This window comes from Lepisma saccharinum, chromosome 23 (assembly GCF_977018435.1).
Source record: "Lepisma saccharinum chromosome 23, izLepSacc3.1, whole genome shotgun sequence".
Taxonomy (NCBI): Eukaryota; Metazoa; Arthropoda; class Insecta; order Zygentoma; family Lepismatidae; genus Lepisma; species Lepisma saccharinum.
Genome location: NC_139251.1, coordinates 39,826,490 through 39,851,291, shown reverse-complemented (window position 1 = coordinate 39,851,291; position 24,802 = coordinate 39,826,490). Strand labels below are relative to the sequence as shown.

Sequence of the window (24,802 nt, the reverse complement as noted above, 5' to 3'; positions counted from 1 at the left end):
GATTGTGGATCAAAATCCAGGTGACCCGCGACAAAAATGCACGAGAATGTTTGCACAATGGGTAAGGGCATTTCTTGAGGAGGTTGGAATGTGCCAGCGAGAGCAACCTCAACATGAGAAAAATGGCATAATTTTGGGTTCTTTTTATTGTCACCATTATGCAACCATCAGATACGGCTAGGTATTGTTGCTACAGGCTTCATGCAAGTCTTGATGACCTTCTCGTGGATTTTTGCCACGGGCCAGCTGGATTTTGATCCACAATCGCTGTTCTACCTTTGTAAACATGTTTTAGAGCAGTACACAAAATTGTGTTCATTCCACAACCTAAACAGTACTAGCTTCACCGACCACTTTTGGCACTCCACGCATCGACATGAGCCCCAACTGACAATGCTCAATGCCTGAGAGCACATGCACAGTATTATCACCCCTTCCTGACACTGTTGCCACTTTTAAATTGACAGCCCACGTATAAAAGCCGACACTAAGTGAAGACGATTTCAACCAAAATGTAGACCACGATAGGATAGTTGCCTCGAAAATTATGCTGTGCTCACAGAAGAGCAGTTCGCTAAGTGGGCTGTACCGCCCCCCTGACGGACGTTGATTCTACCCTAGAGGGGCCACCGACACAATGGGACAGCAGGGGGCGTTGTGAAATAAGAGTTTAGCAGGGGGGAAGCCAGAAGAAGAAAAAAGGACTGAGGAAGGGGCTTTCTGAGCGTGTCCACCGCTTGTTTACTATTCAGGTTAGTGGCTCGGGTGACGACCATTCATTGCTTCACGTTCGAAGCAGATTTCCGAAGTGGAGCAACAAGAATCTGTGCCATAAGCACGAAAAAAAAATGCTTCGTAGCAGGAGTTTCTTGCTTTTATAATTTCGGACTTGAGTCTGGCATACAGCAGAAACGCATCACGTGGTCAAGGACGTATTTAGGGGGAGGGGGAAAAGGGGGTTAGGACCCGCCCGAAATAATAAGTACAACAATTAAATTATGAAAATATGGTTGTTGTTTCATCAAGGGTTATTTATTTCCGCAAACTTATTGAAAGGCAAGGATTATATTGGGATCACAGGACTTTAAATCACGGTATCAAAGAAGATTTATACAAGATTACTACTTATAATAACATGCATAAAATATTACCAGGAATTTTACTTTTCGTCAACTGGATCTTATTTTAATTTAACATTATTATTATTGTTATATTGAGACATTAGGTTAGAATCTCCCCGAAATATATTTCCAGATACGTGTCTGCACGTGGTGTGCTGGTCTGGGTAACTGTGAAACGTTGAGTGAATGACCAATGAAAATGGTCATGAAATGAAACTAACGCTGAGTCGAAAGTGAGAGCCAGTTAGTGCTAGGAGCGAAAGTAACATGAGTGCAAGAATCACAACTTGTCATGGGAAACTGTTTATATGCGCATGCACCACCGAGGAAGTTGGCTTCCGCTGCTTTCGCTCTGGCAAAATAATTACCTGGCTAGAAATTTGCATGAAGCACCTCCGCAACAACAATGACATATGTCCTTTACACCGTTGCTTCCTCTCAAGGTTCGTGCCTGACGAGTGAAACGCGGGGCGAACACGACTTCGGGAGTCATAAAGTGAAAGTTTTTGCAATCGAACTTTTTCCTTAAAGAAAAAAAGACAGAAAAACACTTTCTTCATAGGTTATTTCTACATGTGAAGTAGTTTTCTAAATACGGGGAAAATACAAACTTCTGCTGAAGAAAACTCTGTGCTTCGTGTTATGAGAAAGTCTGAAGCTGCGACTGCAGAATATAAATTAATCTTTTTATGACTCGAGTCAAACCATACGAGAGCCCTGTGTACATAAGTAAACTGTGTTACCTTCATCAAGGCAGTAATTAGTTCTTTGGTCACAATACGAGTGCTCAACGTACACTTGGCGTGCTGTTCTTGAGTTTCACTTCAAGAACACTTTATGCACGGATAGGCTAATCGGAACTGGGCCGGCAGTTTAAAATGGGATCCGAAACACTATGTGCCTCCACCGAGTATCCGACCCGAGAACTCCTTTATTTGATTGCTTGTAATTTAGCGTCGCTTCTCGTCACTTTTGGATACTCGCAACGAGGCATTTTAGGTCCTATATAATTTCAGAGGGATGCTGTGTACATGAAACCCAAATATCTCTAAATAGCAAGAGGTAGCAAAAGAGGTATGGTACTAGAAACCATTTCCCTGGTGGTGACGTTACCAATACGCCACCGGTATACCTCGCGATAATTTTTATTATTTCAGTTGTTGTTTTGAGTCCACTTTATGCACAATAAGGCTAATCGGGACTGGACCTACAGTTTAAAGTGGGATCCGAACCACTTGTGTCTCCACCGGGTATCGAACCCGGGACCCCTTGATTACAAGGCAATGACGCTACCACTACACCATGGGGGAGGCCCATACCTCGCGATAAGGACGCACCGAAATGACGAAGGAGGCTCTATAGTAAGCTTGCTAGAAAAGCCTGAAGATATACTAAATTCACATTCGACGGGGTCGGACGATAATTTCGACTCGGGTTCGATTCTTGTCTTTATTTTCGAAAGGGAAAGTTGTCAATAATTCACTTAATCCTCACATATTAGTACACATTGTCGCGTATCTTTTAAATTCCCATTTCTGCGATGACTTTATTTTGATATTCTTGTTCGAAGAAATATTGAAACTCTAAAGACATCTTTAACACTTAAAATTGCTTTAATTATCTTTTCACGAATTGCATAATTTTTGCGACTTTCAGTTCTTACAAGCATGCATATATTTTGTTCATTTGAAGATAATAATATTTCAATTATTAGAGGTCCCTCCCTATAAATGGGACCAATTAATTTGAAGATTTCTTTTTTCCTGAAAGAGGAAGGAAGATATGGTCTGAATTCAAAATTCCCCGCTCTGAAAAGACTGCGACTGGCCGACTGCAGTCCATGCAATGAATAAAGGAGTGGATACAGTGTTGCCATACCCTCAGTCAGTGATGTTCCCAGCAGGGAATTTCTACCAGGAGCCGAAAAATGCATGATAGGGAAAAGGAGAGAAACATCAAAAAATGTGCAAGATACAGGGAAATTAGATGTCATGCACTACACAATTGCTTACTTTTGATTCACGGTTATTTCTACTTTTCTTCATTGGATTATAAGCGCCTGTAATGTCGTCTTACTTTCCAGTCTGGACTCTACTGATTAATTAAAGTGAAAAGTTTTAGAGCTTTCAAGTTATAACTTTAATTAATAGTGAAGAGTGAAGGCATAGCACATTTTGTAAGGAAGGAAATTAAGGATATTGTACAAGATTTATCCATCCACAATTAACATTCCAATCAATTTATTTGTGACGCGCCCACCATAAATTTGCCTTATATCCCCCATACCGACTAAAATACGAGTAGTTTGTACACCCTCTTGGATCGAAATCTCGGGATAAACCCTCAATAAGTGGTTCTTTCTTTTATTATTGTTTGTCAAATAGGGAATTTTAATGTCGAAAAGGGAAATGTTTGGAATACAACAGGCAAATTTCTCTCTGTGCCAGGAACATACATCACTGTCCTCAGTTATACACCACACTCCTGCCAGTCTGCTGGTGGTTTGCAGTTGAACCGAGAAGGTCGGGAAGACCAGGAACATACCACAAAGTTACCCACCCGCTGTTGCTAAACTGCTGCGGCTGTTGGGTTTGGCAGTACAAAACAAAAACAAATAGTTTCCATGGTAACGAGCTTGCCTTCATCGGCTCAAGGGCCAACACAGCCTCTTTCTATATCCCTACAAAAGTGGCATGATCACTGACAGCTGAGAACTCTGGTTACTCGGGGAATAGGTAGCTCTTCCCGTAGTGGCCGAGGCATGTATATAGCTTAAGTCTTCATTGAAACATCAGTTCGGTATTTTTGACACAGCTCCAGAGGAAGCCGAATGGACGCGTATCTCGTTTCGAGCCAGTCCCTGCTTTTCTGAAAAGCACAGTTGCCACATTTACCTGCAGTGTTTAGACATACATTCATTCATAGGGAGTTACACTCTGTATAAAAAAAATTGCAAAACACAATAACATAACATAACAAAGATAATGCAACCTCAACCTCACGTTCAGGAATCTCTAAAGAAACTGAATTGGCAACATCTTATTTACTCCACGTGGACTTGGCAAGAGCTGTCAGTTCCTAAAACGGATGCTATTGGTGGGATAGGTTTGAGGGGAGAGGATTTACTGAGCTCCACGTGGACTTGACATATGGTTGTTACAGGGAAAACGTATCTTTCGGAACTTTCTTCTAAGTAAAGTGGTGTTCCAATGCGGACTGGGACTATACCGGGATTGATGACCATGACCTTCACATGAACTATTTTTTCAGTGTTATTGATTAGTACCGTAAAACCAATATATCAGCACACTTAACCTGACCGAAACAAGAACCAGTGAAGCAAAAACTTACCTTTTCTATCAGAATTCCCATAGCGACGGGATCGCTTCCTGAGAAGCAAAGCAGCACAGACAGTTTCTAGGTGAGTAAGCATCGATGACACGCTAACGTTAACTCACACAAAGCGAACCAATGCCGCTCAGTTTCTTTGCAGAACAGTCTTGATAAAGTTCCGGGCGCTTCAACGCAAAAATCATGCAACACTATCATTCACACATGAGCCATTTTAAGTTTATTTTGACACTAATCACTGAAAGTATATGATATCAAACTATATGTTCACTTTGAAAGCATGTTTACACAATGTTCACTTTGAAAGCATGTTTACACAATCTCGTATAAAGTACATGGCGCTGACCTCGGAGGATATAAATTCGCTACAAACTATTTTAAATATGCAGTTGAAAATGCTGTTTTTAATCTACAATAATAAGCAGTCGCAACAATGCCATGTAATGTAAGCAGCGTTATTTACATAGATTGTTGTTATTGATTAATTGATTGAATTAAAAGTTTTGGGTGTGTTGCACCCTTCAATGTTTACGGGGAAATACCCCCTTACCTAAAATTCTTAATTAAAAAAGTTAAAACAAGGGGTGTAAAAAGTCCCTTGGGAAAAATTAAAAGTGCAAGGCTGTGAAGGGACCTGAACACAACACATTAAAAAAGTCAGAAAATACTAAAAGCTTCCTCACAGGCAGTGGAAGAGACCAGCTCTTCGCAAAAAGCTAACAACATTTGATAAAACACTGTTGTCATCGCCCAACAGGGATGACAGACAGATGGGAATATAAGTCCGTCCGAGAAAAGCAAAATCGGAACATTCAACAAGAATGTGAACAACGTAAGATGCAACTTAAACTGCAAGCACTTTCTTCAAACAATTAAATTTTCAAGTACCATGAGAAGAATCAACACGCTAAGCACATATAGATTATTCGGGCATTTCTATGTACACTGTACAGTGGTTGCGTTATGAAGAGAGGCAAATTGTATATTTCCTTTAAACAGCTTTCATATAAAGGCACTGGTTGCAAAATATATGATATTTTGAACTGGCAACACACTATTGTTTAGGAATGGTATCGAGACAAGATCAATCTCGATGCCATGTAAATTCACGTCACGTTCTCGGTACAGAAATTACAGTACAAACAACATTCACACTGTGTTACCGCACAGACTTCATCTTGTTTTGACGTCACGTACCTTCGAAAAATGCAATGATATATATATATATACAACCAGACAGCACAGGTTCACAAATGCCACTAATGGTATTGATTTTGTAATTACTACTTACAATATATATGTGACTTATCTGTTTAAACAAAATATGTGACTTATCTGTTTAAACAAAATATGTGACTTATCTGTTTAAACAAAATGTGTGACTTATCTGTTTAAACAAAATGTGTGACTTATCTGTTTAAACAAAACATGTGAAACACCTGTTTAACCAAAATATGTGACCTATCTGTTTAAACAAAATGTGTGACTTACTTATCTGTAAGCAATAAGGTAGATATCCGATCGGCATGTCTGACAAAGTCGCAAAGTACATTTGTTTTAGGTAAATTCTTTAAATATTACACCAAAGTATATTTAATATAGGCACAGTGCAAAAATTCTAACAATCTGATGCAGTCTGCATTACTTTGTACGGACTAACTGTGTCCACATTCCTTTTTCGAAATTGTCCTGAGTTACTCAACGGTAAGAGGTTCAGAACTTGAAAACATTGAAATTACGAACATAACCGGCATGTATGTTAATCAAGTTATAGCCTTAACAACGTTCCGAGGTAAAAATCAAGAACTTGAAAACTGATAATAAAAAAAGAAAGAACACGATATAACAACAGAGAAATGAAAAATTGAAAAGGGACGTAGATGAAATGGTTTCTCCTAGAGGGAAAATCTGAATGTCAGTATTGTGTTTAGTATTTTATTGACGTTATGTTATGTAGCTACTCTACCTCTTATGTTAACTATGACAACGAGAACGGACGAGGGAACATTTATGATTTACCCAGGATTTAAACCCTGTTGTCTTAAGATAGGGCCGGGTTATGACAGCTACCAGAGCCAAAGGACAGGTAATTTCAAGATTTTAAAAATTGCCTATAAAGCAGAGCAGGTTTGAGATTCTACCGACTGCTTTAATCAGTTATATCCATTATAACTCTCCTTATAATACAATATTGCTTGCGTCCTTTATTGTGCACATCCGACTACAGGTGTACAGGAACATTACTTTGTTTTCAAGTGTCGAATAGAGGAATGTAAAGGGTGACTTTCCCGTAAGCACTCAAATCATGCGCGCCGACTACGTGGGTGCTCCGGGGCTCGAGCACCCACATAAATAATCTTGTGGATGCGCCGCACCCACAGGATTTTTAGTTTGATAAAAACAAAATAAAATAAATATTTCTCACTTGCCATTATCAAAAAATAATAAGCAATTAAAACATTGAGATGGAAGTTAAAATTTCTAATGTCTAAAACATAATTGTTTCAAATGTGTTTGTGCAAAAGTAATCATGCAACACATTCCCCCCTTCCTTGCCTGTCTCTGGCCAAGTCAAAGGCAGTCTCCACAATAACAATGGAAGTATATTGACATTACCAAAATTGCAAACAAATTCATAAGTGCAAATGACGTACGAAGGAATGTGTTTTGTATTGAAAGTTAACATGTCATGATTAATATTATTATTATTATTATTTGGTACATAAAGTCAGTCATTTTGTAGTTTCTGTTTACAACAAAATCCTTGAATAGTTCTTTCTGCAATACAATTAAAATTATTTGCATTTATGAAGATTTTTTAATTTTAATTTGTATGAATGTGATATTTTCTTTTAGTAACGTGTTGATAATATCATTGCCTCTTGCAATCATTGTGCATGTAAGTTGTTTAAAGTATACAATACTTGATAATTACAGATCTAACCGCCATTGATATGCACCCACAGAAATTTTGGAAAGTCGGCGCCCTTGACTCAAATGTCTACCTCACTACCACGTAGTACAGGCTGGACTGCATTTTGTAGACCGAAGAGGCTCTGGCGTCCTACTCTACAGTCGATATAATCCTTTGTGGAACTTGCGTTGTGTCCTGTCTAGGGATGGACTATATCGGAAATTTGATATCGCGATATATCGTCTCCACGATATATATCGCCAAATATCGTGACGATATACTATAGCTGACACGATACATATCGCTAAACTATCGTGACGATATATCGCCAACACGATATTTTTATTATCGCGATATATCGCCCAACACTAGTCCTGTCCGTATGTGTTTCTTGTTGTTATTTCACCAATTCCATTCTCATCTTCGCCATTAGCAAAATAAAACAAATTATTCAATCAGGTGACGAGTAGCACAGTTTTCACCCTGTGTAACACACACGCGCGTCGTAAGTGCATAAGTTCCATAGTAATGCATTTAACACACTCGCACATCCGTGTACTTTCGAATATGCTTCGTATAACTATAAAACCCACGAGACAAGGCTGGTTACGTTTAATAAGAAGTCAATCAGAAAGGAATAGGCCTATCACAATCATTTTAATGCTATGCGTGAAATAACCTTGGGCGGCAAGGTTTATTTTCATATCTCTTTGTTATGAGTTGCACGCTCCTCACGCATATTTGGAATTCCACGGATGCTTCTCCTGTTCATTTGAGAGAGCCATATGAGCAACAAATTGTTCTTCGGTAGCTGCAACTCAGGTGCATATGAGTGGTACAGAGACCGCGTTTCAAAAATCGACACAAGGTGAAGACCAGACCTCTTTAATATGAAAACGGGAAGCTAGTAATATATCAGAATTTAAAAGCACATGAAATTTTCGGCTGAATCAAAATTGCTTTACTGTGAGACAGGACACCCATTTTAATAACTTCCTTCCATTAAAATTTGGTATCTGGGGCATTCCAGCGTTACGTGTGTGACATTTAACACACAACATTTAAGGTTCTAAGCCTGAGATTGGATTAAATATTCATAGATGAACTGATTTAATAGAATTATGAAATACTTTGTGGTGTCTGCTAACAAATGAAAAAAAAACTTGAGTATCATGGCATAGGCTGAATGCATGAAAAGCATTAACAAAAGTGAGTTACGTGTGTGACGCTTTAAAAATGTAGCAAATTTTGGCTTCATTTGTCTGTGAAGCATTTAGGCTGCAGATGCTAGTAAAGTAACTGTTATTGGTGAAATGTGCAAATTATATGCATTCAGAAACATCTAAACCTTAAGGCAATTAAAAACAATAATAATTTCCATATGATTTCATTGTGACTTTTAGTGGAATATCCAATTTATTTTATTTTTTTAAAAAACAAACAAACAAGGGAAGCATTTGTAGACAGACAATGAGGTAGGTAGGTGGTGTGACTTGTCTGCTCTAACAACGAAGTCAATTCAAACAAATACACATGGTTTGCGAGAAATCCTATTGGTTATTCCAATGGCAGCTGTGCAGCAGCAATCTTCCGCGTAGAAATATAGTCCCCCTTATATACATAATTTACACAGATTTTCAAATACCACACTACATGTGATAAAGCCATACCACTAAACTTAGCTACTATATTGATTCTTCCTTGTAGCTAATCAGTGGTGATTTATTCATTCTTGGTTTTGGACTTTTAACCACTGTGCTATTTTTTAAAAAAAATACCAACGTTTCGGAGGCTGAATCTGCCTCCGTCTTCAGGGTAGCGTGTAGTCTGTTAAATCATATGGTGTCTATAATTGGTTGCCTTGGAGGATTTTTCTCCGTGGCCTAGGCTCCACCTCGTCTGTCGGTCACAAGGACCTCTATATACATTACGTTGCCAGGGAGGATTATCAGTGGCCCAGGCTCCATTTCGTCAGGTGGCCACGTCAAGACCCATTTCTTGTATGTAGGTTGCCAGGGAAGATTATTTTGCGGTGGCCCAGGCTCCACCTTGTCAAAGGATTGATGCAGTAGAACCTTGTAGTGTCAGTTGTTCAGCTACGGAAATGTATTCGTGGGCAAAAATAACAGCAGAAGTAACACATAGCAAAGGAACTATTTCTCAGAAGTCTTGTTAACATTAACTTCGTCCTCATAGTGGATGGGGAATAGGGATGGTACGGAGACGAGGCTTGTCTGTCTCGTTCTTGGAGATAGTTAAAAAACAGTTATAAAGTTCTCATTAAAACAAACTAAAGGCATAGTCTATCTGTAAATAATGAGACAGACACTATCTAGTAGTATCTGCCGCATAGTAAATCAATTTCAATTAAGACTAAACGCACGGCCATGAAAATAGGCGACTGGGCAGAATTGCGCTGGTGCCACCTGTGGGGAAAAGCAAAGCGAGATGGGGACAAAAGTTGCTGGTTCCCGCGCACTGTGTGGCAACGTCAACCGGGCTGCGTTGCCTAGTTCGAGCGTCGGATCGACCTCTCTCCGGGGCAGTTTTGTGTCATCCCTGACCTTTCGAGCAAATAGCGCCAGTTTGTATCACATGGATTACAAAGACCTACTCTACAACGAGATCTTTCATCCTCTTAAACCTCCGAACACACGGGATTAAGCTCCGAGGTGGCAACAGCGCGAACTTCTGCCACCCGCCTGATTTCATGGCCGTGCGTTTAGACGTTTCCATGTATAGAGCTATATATTGTGAAATTGCTTGTGTTGTCTCGATTTTCTACACTCCTGCCTCGTCTCGGTATCAGCCGCACTTGCAGCAGTTAATATCCTGCTTTGTACGTTTTTCCCCACGTATTTTCCCGTCACGTGTCCGCCATGTAAAATACGAATTTCGCATGAACATCGTATAACCTTTGAGCATCAAGTATCACTCCATGGTACGCAAATGCCCACAAAGCCCTTATCAAATCATTCGCCTTCATGGATAACGCAACATTAATTTCAACGTCCGGCCAAATCTGATAACATCTCTTTAATAACCCTGACATGTATTTTCTGTTATGAAGCCTGAAGAACACCGCAGACACTTGCTTCTCCTTTTTTAAGCACGGACAATAATAACGACGACCGAATTCGTTTTCCGCTACTTCCCGGACCACAAAATCCTTGTTCGTCTAGTAGCACACATGCGACTCGAGGGGCTGCACTGGAGAAAATATCCATCGAGCGAGCCGAGCTCTTCCTGCCTCCAGTGTTTCCCCCCAAACAGCTTCCTGCTCATCCCCGCCGCACGTTAACTCGAGAGAAGGGCCACATTTAGAGCAGTGATGGTAGGTCGAGGGAAATTTCGAAGGGAGACATTTCACGTAAAGGGAAAATTCTGCACAGGAGAGGAAGGAAACTATCTTGTATTGGCAGAAAATGAAAGAACCATAAATGCCATGCTAGCAGAAATGAATACCCACTGTGATGAAAATAAATGTGAATAAGAAGAAAGCAATGGTGATCGGAAGAAAGCAGAGGAAGGCAAATGTGAGTAACAGCGGTAATAGAATCGATCAAGTAGAAAGTTTTAAATATCTGGGATGCATCAAAGCAATGATATGAAATGCAGTCAAGAAATAAAAGTAAGAATAGCAATGGCGAAGGAAGCATTTAATATAAAGAAAAATATTATTTGTGGATGTATGAGGACTGAGGAAAAAACTAATGAAAATGTTTGTATGGGGTGTAGCCCTATATGGTGCGGAAACATGGACACTGAGAACAAGTGAGAAAAAGCGACTGGAAGCTCTAGAAATGTGGCTATGGAGACGAATGGTGAAATGGACAGAAAAAGTGAGAATGAAACTGTGCTAGAAAGAGTTGGAAAAAAGATATCAATGCTGGAGATAATAATGAAGAGAAAATGAAATTGGTTGGGCCACTGGATGAGAAGAAACTGTATCCTAAGGGATGTCATTGAAGGAATGGTCGATTCGGGGAAGAAGAAGATTGCAAATGATTGACGACATCAAAATATATGGGTCCTACGCTGCTACAAAGCAAAGAGCTGAAGATCGAACAGCATGGAGGTTGCAAGGAAAGACCTGCCCCTGGGGCAGAAAACAATGCATGAATAAATGAGATACATAGGCTTTTTTAAATATTGCCTGCACTATTCTTCCAAGGCAAAACGAAATTCCCAGTGTTGTCCAGTTGCAGATGTTTTAAAGAAAAAGGTACATGAAAGTAACCACCCATCCCCACAAGTAGAGGTGGAGCCCCCATTGGGAATTTGCGGGCGAAACTTCTGTTTATGGATTAAAAATGCCTGTTTTAACCTTCAATCTGTTTCAAAGGTGTTTAAAATATATATATATATATATATATATATATATATATATATATATATATATATATATATATATATATATATATATATTATATTCTTCAAAATGGCCTCCTCTTTACCCCTCATAGCCATTCCGTTCCGTTCACAATTTTAATTTGATTTTTTACATTTTAAAAAACTTTCTTTTCTTCAATTATAATTGATTGTACATAAAATTATATACGTCGACGTAACGTAGGTATACGGAGTTCTTTTACAAGTCATTATGTATGTCAATTGTTGCCATGATGTATACGTCATCTGTACACACTAGGGATGGACACAAAATCCGGACAACGGATATAAAATTATCTGATATCCGTTTCGGATGCAACGGGTAATTCGGATATTCAGATAGTACAGATTTCATAAAGGATTTGTAGAAAATCCGTACATTGAAATACGAACATGAATAAAAGGATATGTGGATAGCCCGTAAAACGGACAAACTATAAAGCTGTCCGGATAATGCACACACCGGATATCCGGACATCTCGGATAATCCGAATAAGTATATCAGATATTCGGATAGAAAATTATCAAACATTCGGATACAATTTTATCCGGATATGATAATCCCTAGTACATACGGACACGTTATCCCCAATTTTTTACCGTCTTCTAGTGCCTCTTTTTTTCTTCTTTTTCTTTAAAAAAAAATATATGCGGAGGGAAATTTTTAATGGGAATTTTCTAACACGTGAGGGAATGTCTGCAGCAGAAACGATAGGCTTCGGAAAGGCAGGAAGAAAAAAAAACCTTTTTGTGACGCACTCTCTCGCACACATTCAGACGCAGATATAAACACGCCGCGCGGAAGGAGGGGGAGACTGGAGAGAAGAGCGTGTTATCTACAAAACAAAATCCAGAAGCTTCTTGGAAATGTAGCGACAGGGCAAACGAAGGGCGGAGAGATGCCTGCACTCACGGGAGTTTCAGATCTCCAGTTACCACATCACAGCACGGTTTAATCTCCCTAAACACTGGTAAAATTCGAAGAGAGAAAACACAAAACAAGCATAAAACTCTCAAAACGTGGAGTTTGTGTCCTCAAAAGACTTTTCAAGCCTCACGGCAGCGCAATATATATTATCCATGGACACTAGAAGGTGTACACTATTTCACAGTACTATTGCACGATACTTAATTTAAATCGAGATAAAACATTCTGCTATAAATAAAATTGTTGTTGTTTTACTGCTATAAATAAAATTGTTGTTGTTTTAAGTCCACTTTATGCACAGTAAGGGTAATCGGGGCTGGACCTAAAGTTTAAAGTGGGATCCGAACCACTTGTGCCTCCACCGGGTATCGAACCCGGGACCACTAGAAATAAAGTAGATGACCGAATCCGGAGATCAAGCACATGAAAATAAGCTATCTGCGCAAGTATAACTAGAGGGGGCTCGACCATTTAACGCGCGAGGGGAAATGCGGCTGCAACCACCACCCGTTGCAGCAGCGCGCACTGCTTTAATCCGCCCACTCGCTTTCTCTCCTCCTCTAACGTTAGTCGCGGCCTTGCTCCACACATTCCCGAGACAGAGTGTATTTAAATTCACGTACACCCAACGGCAAAAGAAATGGTATGAGAATTGTCCATCACCATTTTCTTCCAGTCTATTTCCACAAAATGATAATCGTGAATTGAAATAAAAAAAAAGGCCAGTAAGTAGAGCATAACATCTGTTTCGCATGTACAGAATTCCATTTCATTCTTTAAAACAGCACAGGATGTGGAAAATAATGAAAATAGCTATGAACAATTTGCCTATCATTATCTTTGCGGTTGGCTGTACCAAATCACTGTGCATTTATTGTTTGTGCCAGTCTATAATTGCAGAGTTCTTCGCCCAATACTATTGGTGCCGACTGAAAAAGAGAGAGAGAAAAAGACAATAAAGCCTTGATTCATTACAAATAACATTTCCAAGGTCCACAACATGGGCTTTCCAGAAGACCAAGATTATGTAACTGAGTAACCCCTTGCACAATTCATTGTAGCATGCCCACCTACTCTGCCATTTCACCATCAAACTCAAGAATGTATGATCAAGTTTTCCTCCGAAATCCATTCTCCCTCATTGCACGATACTACGACCACAACACATTCCACGTTCACGTCCCCGAAGGAGAAAAAATCGATGCAAGTGTGTTCCAGACAGGACTGTGTCACGCACTGGGAATCACGTCACAAGCAGGATGCGTCACCGATCAGACGCTGCGTGGCAGATGACTTGAGTGGAAGCTATGCGGCGAAGCAAGGGCACCTTCGTCCTCGGTATCGGCTGAAAATATCTTACTCATCAAAAACTAAACGCCAGTTTGTTATTTCTCGTCCGCTACTGGTTACTCACCCATTAAAAACCCTTATACGTAATTCTTTCCGCATTTGAAGATAACACTCAACGATGTTACCTGGAACAAACAACTTGTAAGGCACGGATCATACCAGGAAACGCACAGCCAATGGCAAAAAAGGCAAATTGTCTACCAATGTTCGCAAGGATTGAAACAAAAAGCACGAATAAGTAGAGATGAAACTGTTCCGCATATAGCCTAGCTGGCTTAGAATCCTACTCTCCTAAAATATTTGTAGAATAGAATGGTCTTTATATATAAGCAGGCGTGTTTCGGACTCATGGGCCGTTCTTGCAACCAACCCTTGTCAGAAATACAATAAATGAATAAAAACAAGAAAGAGAAGAAAAGCATAATGATTATGATAATGCAATAAAGATAATATGAAGATTATACAACAATAAAATAATACATTGAATTGATTAGTATATTGTATACTGTGGAGTGAAGATAAGGATTAAGTCATCGGTAGTGTGTGTTGGGGGGGGGGGTTAGGTATGCATTATATGCTGTGGAAGTGCAGGGGCAATTGTTAAGATATGTAGGTTAATGTAATTATTGGTACAATAGTAAGTTCTTTAGTTTTTCTTTAGTGTGTACAGTTTATACATTATTATCTGGTTTGCGGTACATTACGCCCCTTTAAGCAACAATATTTTCTGTTCTGTACTGCGGCTTCGATCAACAAAACTAAAGCGGGGGGGGGGGGGGGGGGGGGGCTGAAAGAAAGCGTCAGTTGCTTGAATTTATCGGTTCCCCCGTTTTGTATAGAATAATACATTATAATAGTAGGTTGGCTTCGATCAGCAAAAAAAGTAAATGATAGGGAGAATACTTGTGGTCACATTGAGAGTACTAACAGTGTGCATACAATGATTCCTGTTCTAAATCTACACTCAGCTGCACACGCTAGCTCATAGGGACGTGTGAGGCTGCAGTTGTTTCCTCTACCGTAAAGTGAATGGCGAGATGTGTGTTTGAATTGTTGCATCGATCGCTTCGTGTGTGAGCCAGTCAATTTTTCAACAAAAAAACCCATTAACATTCTGCAAAGTTGCATTTCCAGTTTTCAAATCATGCCGTGCAACGAAAAGCGAGAAATCGAAAAAATCTTGAATGATTTGTTAACATGAAAGCAAATACTATTCAAATACAGATTAAAGTTTAGTTTGTTAACCTTGTCTGCACATACAGAAATGCAGACCGGAGTTTTCCTATCTTCATTTACGCGGCATTCTCGTGTACCGTTTTAATTAGCAGCACTGGAGATTTCAAAAGCTTGAGTTTGATTATAATGGCACCAGAGAGTTACAATAATTTCCATAAATGCATACTCTTTGAACTGAAAAATATGGTCATAAAAAGGTCGAGTGACTTCCGTAACGTGAGAAAGTGTTTCTCAACTTCCTTAAACAATGTTTAGTGCATCTAAAAATGCACGCATGTTTCTGAAACATGTTCGTTATGCATTAACAACACAAAGAACAATATATAAACACTGTCACATGTGCTTAATTTGCAAACAATGATTGGCTTACCTGCCATCTAATTGAGGCATAATTAAAGTTGTGGGATTTCAAGGCACAGAAAAACAAAATGGTTCAATGAAACATGAAAGAACCCTGTTACGCTCTTCGAAACGGGTTGAAATCTTATAAAGGGTGTCTCATTCACGGAAATGAATAGTGTAGAGAATGCCACTGCATACATACATACATACATACATACATACATACCGCTGAAGAGATGGGTAGGTGTACGATTTGCAGATGACAATTTCTAGGCAAACATTCCTGCAATCGTCGAGGGACATTCTGCATTCCTTGTGCACAGGAATCTGAGAGATTTCCTCACAGATCCTTTCGACTCGGACCTTCTACAACTGAACAATCGCTCAAATTAATGCGGACATGTTACATCGAGCCATGCAGGATGTCTCTCGACGATTTCAGGAATGGTTGCTTAGAATTGGTCGTCTACTTAACATCATCTGCAAATCATAAACCTAACCATGTCTTCAGTGGTTTGTGTGTATGTAGTGGATCTATCCTCTGCTCTATTCATTTCCATGATTAAATCTGTTGCAACTATTTATTCTCTTCTCTAGACCTCCGTTTCAAAATGTTCAGTCTTTTTGAGACACCCTTTATGTGGTACTTTACGTCAGTTTGTTCATCGTTCTACTCTTATGCAAAGATAGTTTAATCTGGATTGGACCTACAAAGTTTAAAGTATGCTTTGTGCCTCCACTGAGAAGTCTTGTTTGCTTCAGTACTATTTATGGCCCGATGGTGTAGAGGTACCGCCGCCGCTTTGTAATCAAGGCATCACGGGTTCGTTGCACGGTGTAGGACCATGTGGTCGACCTTCGATGTCATCACCGAAATTCCCTGGGTTCGAATCCCGGCCTGAGCATAAATGCTCTTTGTGACTATTCCTTCATCAATTTCATTTAATAATCGCTCGTCCTCATCGTCGCGATTGGCCAAAAGTGGCGGGAAATAGATGCTGAACAACAAAAACAAGAATACAAATAAACTGTAGGACTGGTCCCGATTAGTCTATCTGTGCATCAAGTGGACTTAAACTTTGACAGTACTATTAATAATGAGCTTTCTTGTAATGTAAGCTGATTTTAGTTTAGGTCGTAACTGTTTGAATAATTCATTAGTACAAAAACAATAATTACACCAACAGAAATATTGAGGAAGGTCCGGTTTTGCAGTGTAAAGACCACTAGCAGTGTCACTGAAAAAAGAAGTAATTTTTTGTCACTGCTAATGACAACTTCGTTCACTATAATTTTCTGCAAACAGCTATTGATTAGTTGAACAACACGCCCTGGGCATCATGTTAATACCACACCTCTATAATTTGCAGTACTGTTAACTTGGGCGTGGAAATGATTGCAGAGATCAGTTACTCACAACGGCGGCGCTATGGTATCTCTACAGGGAGGAATGAACTGGCTGTTGCAGAAATGTTTTGCTACAAGAAAGTAGCGATAAAATAACCCAGCTCTTCCACGTTTTCCAGGAACGAAAATGGAATATATTACATGGAAAACTTCCGAACTTCAGCGAAATACTAAAAAATAATAATCGGCCAGAAACGAATTTCAATTTCCCAAAAATACATTAAACTAACAAAAAAAAAAAAAAAACAACTGGTGTATCCCCCAAGTTGGTTGACTGATTTATTTATTTTACTTCGATTTTGGCTAATCGCGAAGATAAGAATGAATGGTGATAAGAAAGATGATATGGATGACGGGAAAATCACACACATGTATGAACAGCACAACACAAGCCCGACAGACGATTATACTGGCTGTAGGCCCAGTCGCCAAAGCCTCTTTGGCATGCAGTATTGCAGCTACCGGAGTGTAATACGTGAAAGCAAGGTTGACATTTGGATGGCTTGCAGAAGTCAACCCTTACACACCTATCTCCAAGTACCGTAATTCGTCCCATGCGAAACTGTAGTTCACAAGCAACGTGGATCCGAAATGCGGATGTAGTATTAGACATTCAAATACCGGAATCAAGATTCGAGAGTGAGGATTAGTGATTATGACGTTATTTTATAATCTAAGCTGGAAACATTAGAGATCTACAACAAAACGAAAAATCGTAGATCACATGTCGTCATCAAGCCGTATTTGTGGAAGAGCGCTCTGGTATATGCACGTGTGAACTGCGAAGAGGAATTTGAGTTTTTGTTTTAAGCCCACTTCATACACATCTATGGGACTGGACCTGCAGTTAATAGTGGGCTCGGAACCAATGTTCCTCCACCAGATATCGATTAAAAGGCGAGGACGTTAACACTACGCCATCGGGTAGCCCTTGCAGAGTGAGCAGCGACGGGAGGCTTCGTCGGTTGCCCTCTCGTCATCTGACTCGTAACAGAAAAGTGTCACTTTACGTATGACAGAAAAAAACAGGGGGTGGTTCCGTGAAAGGAAGGGCGCCTGCCCATAAACTATTCTTTGAACTCTCAACTCAAGCATTTCCTCTAATCCTGGTGCTTACCGACCGTGGCGTGGGGTGCAACTGAATCTGCAATGTTTTGCCTGAAACTTGCACTTGAAAATTTTTGGTTAATAACAGCATAGGTTAAACAGTTATGGCAGGACTGTCGTTCATGGTCGTTCATGTTCTAAGGTAGCATTTAAAGAGCAAATTGTTGCAGCAAACCTGACTGTAAACTGTGCTTCAATTAAAAACAGCAACCCACGAACATGAGGAAGTGGCAATGAGACACTTACGTGGGTTCGAAACGATGGGCGTTAATAAATTCCCCAATAAATGCTCTGTCCTCCCAAACTCTCTCTTGGCCACACCTATTGCATGTACGGCAAACGAGTTGAAACTACTTTTCTCTCACAAAGATAAAGAGTGTCAACAAATATACGATCTTGTATGGTGATTTTGTCCTCGGCTAATCAGAACAATGAGGAGTAATGCTGGTTAGATGGAACTGATAAAGGCACACGCACAAGGGAATGCCCAGGCGGGGAGTCGGACCCAGAGCCTGCGATCACGTAGCGAGATCGTGAGTTGACCAAAAGGACCAACTGACTAACCGAGGTTACGATACGACATCTTGATGAATTAGTGCAATATCAATTTCCCTTTTCACAAATGTCAAACATACCACAATAACATATATGAGATACTTTACAGAAACTGATGGACAAAACATTATGCACTGACTATAGGTGGTCTGGTCATCTCGCTGTATTTGTGAAAGAGCGCTCTCGTAAGCACGGGTGACTACAGAACGAGCAGCAGTGCTGTAACGTAGTAGAGGGTGTCTCATAATGATGGGAGGGGGAGGCGCAAGCTTTCAGGGTGTCCTTGCCATGCCCTTTACATACTCAAATATGTGTATGTACAACAATAAACGTAGTAATTTGTCCAGCCCCGTACCACCTAAATATTGTACGATGAAAGGATTTGGTGTTCATTTTAAGTTGGCTAAAATGCAGTTGCTTTCTAACCGCAAGTGTTTCTTCCGTAGATCTGCGGTGTGAAACCAGGACTAGAGATTCTACTGTACGTACATACGAGTTCGAGGTGAGAGGGATCTTACTACATAGAAGTAAAACACGGCGGAGCAAGGGACGAAAATCCCGTGGATAGAACGAAATTACTACTTCCTTTGGCGGCCCTCAAGAGCTGATTTTCTTATCTCAAGTTTACTCCACACTCAACCGAACGAATGACGAACTGATAGCAATTATGAAACAGGTAATGGTGCGTCATTACCAACTAAATTGTTCTCTCGTTAAACCTCTCTCTAAAGTGATTTATCAAAAGCTTCATGTGCACATGGTTTTACAAAACTTCTGTAAGAAAAGCACAATACGATTTTACCTAGCTCGCCTCAGATGTATGCCGACTTTCCATGGCGGAGTGGTTAACACAATGTACTACGACGGGGGTACTGAATCCGGGACTGGGCATGGGTGTTTTATGTTATTGCTCCCTCTTCAATTTCATCCTATCATCATCATGCTCAGCGTCGCGATTAGCTAAACGTGGAAGAAAAGCGACGCTAACACAAATCGAATCAAAATTTTCCAAAGGTATACAAATATATGTATGTATATTATGTTTGTTTGTGTGCACATTGAAGAAACTGAATAACAGAAAAAGCTTTGACATGTCCTTTCACAAGTAAGTGTATTTTATATAGAAGGGGAGGACCCAAATTTGTAGATCCGGCACTGATTCATCAAGATGTTAATCTGTTTTTTCACGTTCAGATCTGATCCAAGTCGTTGACAAGAGTATAAGCATCAGCGTCGTCTTTCTGTTAATCAATTCACAATATCTTTGCCTCTCGCCTAATGTGAAGAAACAAATGAGATGAGAAAAAGGCTGTAAACGAGATTCGATGTACGCAAACATAACAAAGACCGACTAGTTGCCCTTGGTCATGCTTTTATTAGACCCCCTGTCTCCACGATGCCCACTCATCTTGTAGAATTCTTAAAAGAATGTTGAGGTCGCTCTTGGAAACTGGTTTCGTCTGGACAATACATCACTTATTGCTGTTTGACCTCCGGATATCATGCAATGAATATATATTGCATTCCAGCTATCACTATAACAAATTAGTCGAATTAGAAGCCGGTCTATGAAGTCCAACTGAATTCATTGCTTCATTTCTCCGCCGTAAGAAGCAATCCGGAACCAGGAAGAAAACACTTGAATCAAGGTCCTTATCTTCCAAGTTCCAAGGAAGATCTTGTCCTCCAGATTACAAAATAAGCTCAGTAACCACATGTGGTGGCAGCCATAGGTGGGTGCGGGACCTGGTGCATACAACGTACGCGGGGCCTAAAACAAACCAAAAAAATCAGAGGACTGAATAAATAGTTTCCTTTCATTTCTGATATGTCACTCGTGTGACGTTCACTATAACTACAAAACTGGGTGTGTTTAATATCAAACTATTATTTTACCTACCAAAGTGGTAATTTTTAATCATATTCAACAACATTCTCTATTATAATTATATTTTGTTTACTTTTCATGGACTGTTGACGCTGTAGTAAATTTACATTGCTTCATACAAAATGATATAATTTGACTTCCATGATTTCATTCCATTTAAACGAACAACAGGTAACTATTTTTGACTGAAATGTTTCAACTAGTCCAGAACCTGAGACCGCCTTAACTTTCGACTTACTCCAACTTTGTAAATTTTCCCGCTGTATCGTTCCACCACTTCAAATACCACATCGTAAAGATGCTTAGATCAAAGTGTAAATATTTAATTTCGACGTACACGTAAAGATTAAAAGTAAACTGCCCTGTTTGGCATGGATATATAGGCCTACATATAAAAAAGGCTATGTAGAACACATCTGATTAGTGCAGGCTGGTTGATAAAGTAAACTTGGACGAACACAGAGGCCGGAGATAATCAAAAAGGGTGTTAAACAACATGGGGATGACTGAGATTTCCGCTTCTATCAAAACATCCCTTGGGAGGAAATTTTGCGTGCTTCATTCTTGACAGCAGTTCAAACCATCTTAGGTTAGTTGTTTGCAAACACATTTGTTGTTTCTGAAAATATATACAAGATACATTATTATTCAAGGACTTCAATTACTACAACACTATATCTATAAAAAAAGGTTGGCTAGTGAAAGCAGACGACGGACACTCAGGAACAGCCTGTATTAGTTTCGAAAACAAATAATCCAAATTATTCGATATCCGAATTTGTATATTCCTAGTGTAATGTACATACACATACCGTTGGATTTCTTTTTTTTAGAATCAGGTTAACCACTACTTAACAAGAGAACATCAGTGATCAAGGGTGGATTCGTGATAGACGAATGACCCATCAGAATCGGGACTTCTAAAAAGATAGTTCTGAGAGTCTAAATCGGTTTGAACGTTCGAGTTTTTTTTTTTAAAAAAAAACACTATAGGAAGAAACTTAAGGTTCAAAACACCTATCTACCTGATAAAATTATACCAACGAATTGCAGCATCTTATTAAGCTCTTCTGACCCAGTGGAAAAGGATATATTTTACTTTCATTCCGTTCAGGGTCTGCGACAGAGTGAAAGGGCAAAATTATTAACGTGAAAGCTGGCGAAAAAGAATGTTCCTTTGTTCCTCCTCATATTTATGTCTTCCCAAACCATAAAAATCGCTCGATTGAAAGTAAATACTGTTAAGGGAAGACATATCTCCCCTATTCTGCAGGCGTAACAAAAATAGTTAAGGAATATCCAATATATTTTACTCCCAGTTAGGAATCCGAAATATGCGATAGTGTATACACGAGGGGTATTCAAAAAGTTAAGAAAACACACATAATATTGTCTGTTAAAAATTTATTATGGTTCAGAATCCTTACATCCCCGACTTCTGACTTTTTGTACACCTTTTACGTAGAAATGTGCCGTCTTGATTCTTTGTCGCCAGTTCGAGTTTCCATTTGCTCCATGTCACTGGAGCAACCGCAATTACGCAGTACTGATATTGCAGCCTATTGGGTAAAATGAGCAAAATTTCGGGAACTGTCTTCAAAAGTCACTCCAAACGAGTTTTTCCGTCCACCTAAGGATCAGAGGGAAAAAAATCACAATCATCATAATACAATCGCTACGCTAACGGCGTCTGACTTGCACATGCGTCACTGCGTTAACTGCGAATGATCAATGAAACTGTGGCATGTGTGGCGCGATTGGAAACTTGTTCGTGATGAAGAATCGGGCGGCAGAATCCTACGACAAGGGTTTACAAAGGCCTATATCCCGCTGCCTTAAAAATGGTGGCAACTACGTATATCGACATGCAGTATGTGGTGTAAGGATTCTGACCATAATAAGTTTGCGACAATTAGGTGTGTCCTCTATTGTATTAAGAGGTTACCGGAACTTACTTTCTGAATACTCCTCGTACAAGTCATCAAATTAAGATACAAATAATGTGATATATATATATATATATATATATATATATATATATATATATATATATATATATATATATATATATATATAGTGAGTACCACTATACTATGAAGTCATAAGGAATGTTGCGGTTTGCTGGTGCAGTTGAACACAAGTTTATACACATGCAGTGTGCTGAGAATTTTAAACTAGAAACAATTATATATATCGTGCATCGTAAAGACGGGCTTCGTTTCATATCTAGAACTGATTTCAGCTGCCTCCAATTATAGTTACGATCTGTTGTACGGCCAGATCTTAAAAAAGGTTTTCGGTATGCTTTTGTTGCTTATAATTTATGGGATGAATCAACTACAAAAGTTATTAATTATTCAGATTGTTAATTCAAAAATTAAGGTTGAAAGCATGCACTGTATTGGGCTAATTCAGATATTTTAAGCCAGTGGATAATTCAAAAGTCTTCCAGCCATAAATTATTTACTAATTATGGATTGAAATTTGTTATTATTACCACTATTATTAATGCCCTAACAACGGAGTCACTTGAATCAACAGAAACGTTAATTCAACATTCCCTTGTTCTGTTATACGAAAGTTTTGTCGGCGAAAACATTCTTCGTTCGTAAAATATTTCAATAGTTCATATGTTCAATTTGTTGCTTTTTTCTACCCTCACATTCTTATTTTCGTTTGCCCCGTGCTATATCACTCGAGTGCAAATAATGCAATATTTTTATAATAAATATAGTGAATATTGTTACTACTTGTACCTTGTCTCTTGTATGGTGTGATCTGGGCTGCACTATCTGAAATGACAAAATGACGATTACATTAGCCATTCGAACGTCAACGTTCCAATATATCGAGAAGCAGCAATCTTTCGCATGCTTTCATTTAACGATCGCTTTTACTTCTCACATTTATGTTTATTATTTAATAAAGCTGTTTAACCCAATAACCATCTACATGGTGTTAGTGCGATCAAAGTGAAGAATTTTATATTTTTTATTAAATTTTATTTAGTAATAATTAGCATGCAGCGCGCAGATAAAGTAAGCGAGAAGAACCTCCGTGATATTTTAAATTAATAATATATTGTTTAAAACTAAAAATATTGTAAGTACCAAATGTCCAAACGTGAATTATAGTTGCGAATACTTTTAAGTAACAGTATATTACGTGCTATAAGATGTAGATACTTCATGTTTATTATTATTTCACATCTTAAAATTAAACTGAGGCTGCCGATGAAACTTGCAACAGTTCTCGGCGATAAACGAGATTCAGGATATTTACAGTTGCACTGTTGTAACACTCGTGGTAGCCATTTGCTTCGAACAAACGAATGAATTATACTACTGCTACCATATTTTCACCATTTGATTGGTTGTTCCCACTTTATGCACTAAAAGGCTAATCGACCTTAACCACTATGTGCCTCCACCGGGTATCGAACCCTATTACAAGGCGACGACGTTATCACCATTTTGAAGAAAGGTGGAAAACTATACAGCCTTTAGCTTCCTTGAAACTGAATTCGATCAAATTTCCATCTTGCTTGTCACACACAATTCAAGACGATGTAACATTATGTGTTAATTAATTAACATTAACATTAACAGAATATGATTAAATAGAATAGATAGGATTAAAAATTATGGATACTCGAGTTTGGACTCCAATGAAAAATTAACCAGTAGACCTACATGAAAACGAGTTACATCAAAATTTAGCTTATTCAGTTATGTGCTAAGCAATGGTAATAATTTTTTTTCGAGTATGCCTTCAATTCTTTATCGTCGTGAGATTAAAAAAGAGTGCCGATTTTTGGTGTTTTCCAAACGACCGCTCTCTCTGAAATTCTATAAATGAAAAACGCGTGGTCCGATTGTGATGAAATTTAATACAGTACACGTACGAAGGTTTTAAATGCAATTTTTAATTCTCAGTCTATTTTAGTCGGCCTAAAAGAGGTTCTTATCAATGTTGTGAAACAACTTTTTGTTTTAGTATTGGGTAGTCTTGCATGTACGATCTTGGTCTTGTTTTGAAGCTTCTTGCAGCTGTTTTTAAAACTCATTATCATTGTCAATTCACAATGCGCAATCGATTTTATACAGATTTTTATTCAACGGTGTTAAGATGTACGTTGAATGTGGCAACACCGAACGGCCCGACTCGCAGTGACAGCCCACAGTTTCCACGGTTAAACGAACATCCTTACT

The 24,802-nt window shown here is 39.0% G+C and overlaps 1 protein-coding gene across 6 annotated transcripts in view; it reads right to left on the bottom strand.

Moving 5' to 3' along the window:
• The window catches only part of Abl (tyrosine-protein kinase Abl), a 162,127-nt gene that overhangs the window by 43,920 nt on the left and 93,405 nt on the right, over nt 1–24,802 (bottom strand). For 4 of the 6 annotated variants that reach the window (XM_083144455.1, XM_083144457.1, XM_083144456.1 and 1 more), the window contains exon 2: nt 23,348–23,383. The exons of the other annotated variants lie outside the window; for them this stretch is intronic. In XM_083144455.1, the coding sequence (XP_083000581.1) occupies nt 23,348–23,383 (36 nt within the window). The remainder of the gene's footprint in view (nt 1–23,347; nt 23,384–24,802) is intronic. 6 annotated transcript variants of the gene reach the window in all.